General features: G+C 39.5%; 1 protein-coding gene across 3 annotated transcripts in view; it reads right to left on the bottom strand.

The window, feature by feature from the left end:
• Positions 1–9,752, bottom strand: part of ACSL4 (acyl-CoA synthetase long chain family member 4) — a 56,343-nt gene that overhangs the window by 6,196 nt on the left and 40,395 nt on the right. For all 3 annotated transcript variants that reach the window (XM_040468453.1, XM_040468455.1, XM_040468454.1), the window contains one exon: positions 8,993–9,150. In XM_040468453.1, coding sequence (XP_040324387.1) covers positions 8,993–9,150 — 158 coding nt within the window. The remainder of the gene's footprint in view (positions 1–8,992; positions 9,151–9,752) is intronic.

Raw genomic sequence — 9,752 nt, 5'->3', positions numbered from 1 at the left:
TTTTTTTTTTTTTTTTTTTTTTTTTTTTTTTTTTTTTTTAAAGAGAGAGGGGGTTGTGGACAGAGAGAGAAAGAGAATCTCAAGCAGGCTCCATACTCAGCATGGAGCCTGATGCAGGGCTTGATCCCACGACCCTGGGACCCTGACCTGAGCTGAAATCAAAGGTTGGATGCTCATTGAGTGTTGTATGTAAGCCAATTTGACAATAAATTATATTAAAAAAAAAGAGTGGGACACTCAACGGACTGAGTCACCTAGGCGCCCTGGAAAAAATCTTAATGTAAAAAAAAAAAATTATGGAGGGTTTACAAAGGGAAATTTTTGAAACAGAATTTTATGTGTGGTCAGGACTAAACTTGTAATAAATGAGTTTTAATATTAATAGTACACTAGTATAAGACTGGAATTTGTTTTTTCTCTGTGTTAAGATAACAAAGTTTTCTTCGATTGTTGGTATGCTCTTGATAGAAAATTACAAACAAAGGTTTTCTTCATCTGCCTGGGAAAACAATTTCTATGTTTTGTCTTTATCAGGCCATTGAAAATACTTAAGAAAGCTGAATCTTCTCCATATTGAAAAAGCTAAATTTTGCTAATGCCTATGCAACCTTCTGTGTTTACCTTTAAAATCTCGTATTGTCATCTTGGTTAAACAGATAATTATTAAGTTTTGTAACGATCTGTAATCGTATTTTGGTATGTATTTTAAAACGTTCTGATATTTTTTGACAAACTTCTCCAAATTCAAATTCTAAATGAAATCTTTTCAACCAATTAGGCTTATTTATTTGGTTTGTCAAATTACACAAGAAGCATTGCCAAATAAGTGCTGATAAACTTTTTTTTTAATTTTTTTTTTAACATTTATTTATTTTTGAGACAGAGAGAGAGAGAGAGAGAGAGAGAGAGAGAACAGGGGAGGGTCAGAGAAAGAGGGAGACATAGAATCTGAAACAGGCTCCAGGCTCTGAGCTGTCAGCACAGAGCCCGACGTGGGGCTCGAACCCACATACCGCGAGATCATGACCTGAGCCGAAGTTGGACGCTTAACCGACTGAGCCACCCAGGCACCCCAGTGCTGATAAATTTTCTTAGGCTATACTGTGTAGATAAATGTTATGACTGTTCCAGAAATTACATAAAATTCCTAAGGTCTTGATATGTCCTGGTATAATGTCATCACTTGTAATTCTGATTACTGAAATGTTATGTGTTACAGAAGTAACCAAATTTGCCTGTCAATTGCATTATAATAAACTCTTATCAGATTTTTAACCATGCCCAATTTTTACGTCTTTTATCATTTACAGACAGTTATACTTTTGCTCAGATGCTTTTACAAAAGCATCCTGCAAATGTGTTTCATCATGAGAGAGATTCATAAAAAAGACTTTCAACAATTACAGGTTTCTGATAACCTTAAGATCATAAAACTAACACTGGTTAAGAATCCAGAAAAACTGGATTCAAACAGAACAAAAACAACATGGGCCTGAAAGAACTGACAAAGAGGATTATATTTTTTATGACTCTTGTTTGAAACATGCTGGCTCTCTAATGTTGGCTCTTCCAAATTAAAAAAAAAAGCTTTTTTTTTTCTCTTAAGCTAACTGGTCTATAGCAATTTGATGAATTATACCTTTGTAAGCATAATCGAAACATTTATCTTTTCCTCCCCACTTGGTCCCCCCAAAATTCAAAACTCCCAGTGATTATTCTTATTTTCATGGCAGTTACAATTGTTTGCTGAAGTTCAATAAGAATCTGTTCTCCTTGTAATAAGACACTACTGGAAACACTGGTTATATTACCAAGGCTTTGACTGGAAAGTCATATTTGAGGGCAACATGCACGGACCCGAACAGGACCAGACAGCTTAAAGAACTAAGGTTCAGGGGCACCTGAGTGGCTCAGTCAGTTAAGTATCTGACTTCAGCTTCAGGTCATGATCTCCTGGTTTGTGAGTTAGAGCCCCACGTTGGGCTCTGTGGTGACAGCTCAGAGCCTGGAGCCTCTTTCCAATTTGGTGTCTCCCTTTCTCTCTGCCCCTCTTGCACTTACTTTCTCTCTCTTTCTCTTTCTTTCTCAAAAATAAATAAACATAAAAAATAAAACAATTAAAGAGCTAAGGTTGAATTTATGGATCCAATAGCACCCCTGGGAAATATCACCCTGATACCTTGCTCACAGAGTTCCCTGCAGCCATTCCAGGTGAGTAAAGAAGTCACTTCCTGGCAGGTGCAGGAACCTCAGGATATCTTGGTGGGGCCAGGGGGAAACCTCAAGAAGGGAGGAATTCACCCAAATCTATAGGTGTTGCAGGCAAGTCTGAGGGCAATTATTTGGCTTGGCTTCTTAGCTTCAAGAGGCTCTTCAAAGTTCAACTCTGGGGCACCTAGGTGGCCCGGTCAGTTGAGCATCCCTTGATCTCAGCTCAGATCATGACCTTGATCGTGGGATCAAGCCCCTCATTGGGATCCTCGCTGAACCTGCTTGGGATTCCTTTTCTCTCTCCCTCTGCCCCTCCCCCACTCGAATGTGGGTACATGTGCTCTCTCTCTAAAATAAAAATAAAAAGTTCAATTTGAAACTTCCTTATGAAAAGTTCCAGCAAAGCAGATTCAAAACGAACATATATGGCCAATCAGTATTCTTGCTGCACTTATGTAAATAATTAGGCCAAGTTAAAACTGGATTTATTTTACAAATAAATTTGTCTAAATGTGGCAGATCTTTGATGGAAATGAGGGTGATTTAGACAGAAAAATTATGTTTCAGGAATACAGCTTTGTGGATGTTACATGCTAGTTCTAATTACCTGTTTTTTTGAGTGTTTGTTGTTTCCCCATAAAACTGGGCTGGATAGTCAATTCTTCTGGTTTCCTTGGATATCTAGCCATGACTGTTCAAACTAAGGTTTCCAATTTTCTCCCACTCCCTTGACTTGAAATCATTTAAAACTAAAACTGGGGGCACCTGGGTGACTCAGTGGAGCATCCAACTCTTGATTTCTGCTCAGGTCATGATCCCAGGGTCGTGGGATTGAGCCCTGTGTCAGGCTCTGCACAGAGCATGGAGTGTGCTTGAGGTTCTCTTTCTCTCTCTCTCTCTCTCTCTCTCTCTCTCTCTGCCCCTCACCCAAGTTTTCTCTGTCTCTAAAAAAAAAAAAAAAAAAAAAAAAACCAAATAACTAAAACTGCCCTTTTACTCAAGCGCTCTGAACTGAAGCTAGACTGCTCAAAGTAAACTTCAGAGAAATTGCCACAATAGCTCATGTTTGGAAAATCTTGCCTATTGCTGTATCAAGGCCACCCAGAAAGGTCACCAAAGACATCTGAACTACAAACCAGGAAAATCTGTCAGACTGCCACTGCCTGCCCTCACTCCATCTAAAGATGCTTCAAGCCTGGGGATGCCTGGGTGGCTCAGTTGTTAAGCATCCAACTCTTGATTTTTGCTCAGGCCATGATCTCACGTTTCATGAGTTCGAACCCTACATAGGGCCCTGTGGTGACAGCGTGGAGCCTCCTTGGGATTCTCTTTCCCTCTCCCTCTCTCTGTCTTTCTGCTCCTCACCACCACCCCCCACATACACACACTCTCTCTCTCGAAATAAATAAAAACTTTAAAAAAAATGATGCTTCAAGACTGACATCTAGAAACCTTCTCACTGGCAGCACTGGGTTTGTAATTTGCTACAACCACCAACAAGGGGTTTTCTTTTGTTTCCATAGAAATTCCACTTAAAATTAATTACTTGCTTGCTTGCACAATATAGCCCTAAGTTTGAGATCCTGCTGGCATGACTGCCTCTTGAAATGGGACAAGTGTTCTAACTGAGCTGACCTTTTCTCAAGAAAGACTGGTTCATGCGATATGGAGCAAACTTCTTACCTAAGGTCCAGAACAGTTGAACCCCGGCTACTAGTGAACCATGTTGATCTGTGTGATGTTTTTCTAAGAAAAATCTTGGTCAAAGGGGGTATCTTCCCATTACTTCTAACCAGCCCTGGGTTAGCCATGCCTTGGCAGTCGGAAAATAAGAGAAATCTACTTATTTAAAAATTAGGTTTCCCTTTCTCTATTCGCAATCTCAATGAAACCAGTTATTGTACCAACCCTCTTAAACGTTTTTATCAAACAAAAAGGGAATGAACACCAGATGGGAGTTACCTGCCTGGTTACCAAGAGGACAGATTTTGACATCTGTCTGGGAAAACATTTTTACCCTGGAGGGGAATCAGAGCTCATGATCAAGAATCTTTTCTATCACCTTAGGCACGCTCACCAACAAAACTGCTGTTGTTGTTGTTGTTGCCCAACAAAAAAGAAAATAAACGTGTTAGCCAAGGTAGTGTTTGATAAGCACGCTGCTTTAGACTATGCTTGCAAAACAGGGTAGGATATGTGCCAGTGCTAACACAACTTGCAGTGTTTATATAATGCTTCAGATTAAGAACAAACTCATTCAGATAAAAGCAGAGAGTAAGCCACTTGGCTACAGTACATTTCCCCAGAGGGGTCTAGAGAAATTGATTTGGTTAGTGGACTCTTTTCCCAGATTCCTCAAAGGATTAGGTCAGTGTCACAGGGAATACTACGATTTGGGTTACCTATACTTTACATTAATTAGATAATGTAATAATCAAATATGCTTTCCAATGTTGTTTCAAAACAATCAAAAAAGGAACTGATATTTTGGTCATGCCAAATGTACATGTTAAGTCAAGTACCAGGGAATATTTCTAAAGGGGTACAAAGTTGCTTCATTCCTCAAATCCAGAAGCTGTGCCCTTTTGCTGCAGGAAGCAGCCAGAATGGCCACTGTCCCAACTCCTTCAAGACACAAGAGAAAGCGAAACCATGCCCATAAGGTTAATGAGGTTGAAACTAAAAGGAAATTTGAAGCTTGTTTTTCAGGGATGTGTTTCTCCCTAATCAGCTATGGTTTCTTTCCAGACCCCACTAGCAAACCCGCTAGATGTCTCTGCAGAGGCATAAGCTGAAGGTCACAGATATGGCTCCAGCCTGTGAACAAGCCTTCCTTCCCCGAGATAATGAGCTCGACACCCAATCCAGTTTATACTGGCTCACAGAACATGCACCTAGCTCCTCACCTTGTCTTAAGAGGACCTCCCGAAGGCAGGAGCCAAATTTTGTCTTTTAATGGTAAGTCTATACCCCAAAGTGAACATGGGATGTATATTACATGTATGTTTGCCAAATGTGCAAGCTCCATCTTTCCTCCTTAAAAGTCATAAGTTTCCCCACCCTTTTGGTCAACATGTATGTATTCCCTGGCACTATGATAATTTAAACAAAAACGAAAGCAACAACAACAACAACAACAACAACAACAACAAAACAACAACCACCAAAAAACCTTGTCCTGTCCCCCTTCAGGAAGGTGGATTTGAGGCTTGCCCTTCTGTCTCCCATTTTGGCTGCCTCTTGAACAAACCCTTTCCTTGCTGCATACTCGATGTCTCAGTGATTGGCTTGGCTGCGTGGCAAGGCACACAAACTTGGGTTTGGTTGCAGACCTCACACTTCTATTTAAAACATGAAGAGGCCCGCTATAAAAGTTGTGTGCTTTCAGGCAGTTTTAGCTGAACACAGTCAAGACTATTTTATACTTTTTTTGCCTCAAGTCTCTGAAATTATAACTGGAAGCAAAAGGTTGGCAAGATAAATATTTCGTGGCACAGAAAAACTAGGACTTATACACTTAAGCTCATGATTACTGTATATTTTCCAAATCACTGATTGTTCAATTTCATGCCTCAATCTAGGAAAGTTATGGGGGTCCTGCAGATCCTAGAACCTTATTCCATTTTTCACCTGATTGTGATCCAGGTTGACTTTCCCCATTATTGCTTTTACACAGTGAAATACACAATGACAAATTATTCAAGTCGCATTTTACCCATTAGTACATTCAGTGGGTGACTAAGAATAACAGCCTATTTGCTGAAATACTTTTTGAAATACTACATGAAAAAAAATTCTGGTAGCCTGGTGATAACAACATAAAAAGTGTGATATGTCAATAATCCTATAACTGACAAAGCCATCTTTGAGAAAAAACAAAACAAAACATTAAGCCCCTGTCTTTATGGTCATAAAGCAACTTACCTTTCAATCTGATTATGTTAACAGGCATCTGTTATATAAAACTCTATAGTGTCCACAGTTAATTACAAGCATGTTCTTCTTGGGGAAAAATAGTTTTTCAACTTCCACCCAGTAGCTACTATTACAAACCATATTTTTAAGCCAAAATGGAACCTAAGTAGTTAATTAAAAAAAATAAATTATATGTAGCCTAGTTAGGGAAATAGGAGTGCTTGTGTACCTCTGATAAAGGTATAAACTAGTCTACAGTTTTTCTGGGAGAAGAGGGAGTTATGTGACAACGGAGAGGAAAAAGCCTTTTAAAAATAGACATTTTCTTTGACTCTGAAATTCCATTTCTAGGGATTCATAGTAAAAAAATAATTAAAAAAATAATTTGAGTATATAAGATATGTGTTATATTTGTTTACAGTGCAGGACAGAGGAACTCACTTAAAAAGTCCAACAAAGACTTAAGCGGATACCCTGATACTGGAATACTATTTAGCTGTTAAAAATGAAATGCAATTCTGTATCTACTGACTTAGAAACAGGTCAATGATGCTGATGGGTTGGGTATGTTTACCAGAATGTAAGGTCACCACCCAAAATAACTACTGTAATCACGTGATTTTTACTTCCTCTTTTATAATTTTCTGTACTGTCCAGCATTTTACAATGAACATACATAACCTAATCAGAAAATGATATTTTCACTTTTTAGGAGGGGAAGCAATAAGGTTAAAAACTGGGTTAATTTAAAAAAAAAAGAAAATTTATTGGGGCACCTGGGTGGCTCGGTCGGTTAAGCATCTGACTCTTGGTTTCGGCTCAGGTTATGATCTCACGGTTCGTGAGTTTGAGCCCCGCTTTGGGTGACCTCGAACCTGCTTCGGGTGAGTCCCAATTCTCTCTTCCCCTTGCTCACTTGGGTCCTCTCACTCTCTCTCTCTCTCTCTCTCTCTCTCTCTCTCTCAAAAAAAAAAAATTAGGTTAACAGCCTCCAATTAAGCATGAGGAGTTCACAGTTTCTCTACGTTCCCCTTGGAAAATCATGTAAACAGTTTAAAATAATTTTTAAAGAGAAAAAGTTATTAACCACAAGGAAACACCTGAAAGGAGAGAAAGAGGACACTGGATGAGAGTTCAACAAAATTTTGGAAGACCTAAAGCAAGCAAACTAGCAGTAACTGACGGGGAGCCGAGAGAGCTAAAAGCTAACGGCCAACAGAGGACACTGACGAGAGGCAAATGGACCCCCTGAGCCCATGCCTCTGAAGACAGAGATGAGGGATACGCTGAAGAAAGAGGGTTGGCCCTCAGCTTGCACAGGGGACAGTTCTTCTCCCTGATCCTGCTCTTCCCCAGCTGGGCTGGAGACAGGTTTTCTTTTCGGAAAAGCGAACGAGAGAAACTCTGGACTCCAGGACACTAGGTACAACAGAAGGAGGGAGTAAAGCTGAGACGAAAAGGATGCTGTGGGGGTAAGAACCACCCACCCTGCCCCCAGCCCCATTCCAATTTCCTCTTTTTGGCTACCAGAATAGGCAGTGAGGCTAATATCCTCCAGGCAAGGGACTGAAGAAGTCTGCTTTGTAGAAATGGAATGACTCAAGACACCAACATCTGAATAGCCTGTTGGTAAAGCCCAGTGAGCTTTCCAAACAGTATTTTAGTGCCTCGTTCTCAAATATGAATGGACAGACAAGGATCTGCAGATATAGGAGAGGCTGTGACCAAAACAAGCAGGAAGTGGAACTTGGAGGAGATAGGCAATAACAGGAGAAGAATCCTTCATAAAAGGAGTCCCTTGAACATCCTCGAAGGAATAAGAGACAAACACACTGACTGCATTCATGAAAGAGCAACAGGGTGCTATGAAAAGAACATGGAGGAAATGGGAACGAGCTCTTGAAAATTAAAATTCTGATACTGGAAATGGAAACTCCAATAGCTAGAAGAAGTGATAAAGTAGAGAGGCTCTGGGGGCGCCTGGGTGGCTCAGTCATTTAAGCATCTGACTTCAGCTCAGTACAACAGAAGGAGGGAGTAAAGCCGAGTAAAGGAGGGAATAAAATTCATGGTTCGTGAGTTCAAGCCCCACATCAGGCTCTGTGCTGACAATTCAGAGCCTGGAGCCGGCTTTAGATTCTGTGTCTCCCTCTCTCTCTGCCCCTCCCCCACTTATACTCTGGCTCTCAAAAATAAACAAACATTAAAAATGTTTTTTAAAAAAAGTAGAGGGACTACGCCAGAATGTAAAGCAAAAAGGATGAGATGGAAAACAAAAGATAATAAAACCAGAGGATGAAAGCAGGCGGTCCAACAGTCACAGAAATGTAGTCCCAGATAAAAAGACACAAAGAATCTGGATGGGGAAAAACTATAAAAATAAGAAGGAGCAAACAGACAAAAAAGATAAATGGGTATTTCCCAGAACTGAAGGGCAGAGATCTCTAGATTGAAGGGGCCCACACCAAGTTAGTATCCACAACAATAAATGATAAGAGATCCACACCAGGGCACCTCATCATGAACTATCAGAACAAAGATGGACCATTCCGAGCACAGGCTGGGTGACCAGTCAGCAGGGATGGTTGTAACATGCGATAAGGAACTAGATAGGTTATTCTACTCTACGACATTTAAGGATCTTTCCGACATACAAATACATTTATATATGTTTCTATATATTTATTATAGTATAATAATGTATATATAATGTATGTGTATATATAATTTTTTTTCAAGAGGCAGGTTTTTAAAGCCCTGTATTTTATCATTAAAACAAAGAAATAGACGTCTCAAGGAGACTAATGCACAAGACATCATTAAATGACATCCAGGGACTTCAACAGACAAGTGATTTCTTACTTACTGGCATTGGCAGCTTCTCTAATTTCTTTCAGTATTTCAGCTTCCATGGCAGGGTTATTGCAGATATCGACCCAAGTTCCTTCCACTCCTTTCTGTTGTGCCAAAAGTGTCAACCTTTTCTGATTAGGAACCACAAAACTAATCACATACGACTGATCACTAAAAAATTAGAAAATAACACAAAATAGAAATTAAAACATTGAGAAAAAATTGTAGTTATTGAATGGAACAGTATACATAATTCCAAATACATATTTCTCTTATGTGTTACAGCTTCATTAAGAAGTAATAAAACCCATAGTCCTGGCATAAAGACAGACATTTACCCAATGGAACAGAACAGAGAGCCCAGGAATAAATCCTTGCATATATGTTAAATGATCTTCAAGAAGGGTGCCATCACCACTCAGTGGGGAAATGACAGTCTCTTCAACAAACGATGTTGAGAGAATTGGATATCTATATGCAAAGGAATAAAGTTGGGCCCTTAGCCCATACCACACACAAAAATAAACTCAAAATGGATCAAGGACCTAAACACATAAGAGCTAAAATTATAAAACATCTAGAAGAAAGCACAGGGAAGAAGATTCATGACACTGGATTTGACAGTGCTTTTTTAGATATGACACCAAATGCATAGGCAACAAAAAATTGATAAATGGGACTACAACAAAAATTTAAAATTTCTATGTTACCAAAGGACACAGTCAACAGTGTGAAAAGCCAATTTATGGAATTGGAGAAGATACTGGTGAGTC

This window comes from Herpailurus yagouaroundi, unplaced genomic scaffold (assembly GCF_014898765.1).
Source record: "Herpailurus yagouaroundi ecotype Mexico unplaced genomic scaffold, PumYag 67700, whole genome shotgun sequence".
Lineage (NCBI taxonomy): Eukaryota > Metazoa > Chordata > Mammalia > Carnivora > Felidae > Herpailurus > Herpailurus yagouaroundi.
This window is presented reverse-complemented; position numbering and strand designations above follow the sequence as displayed.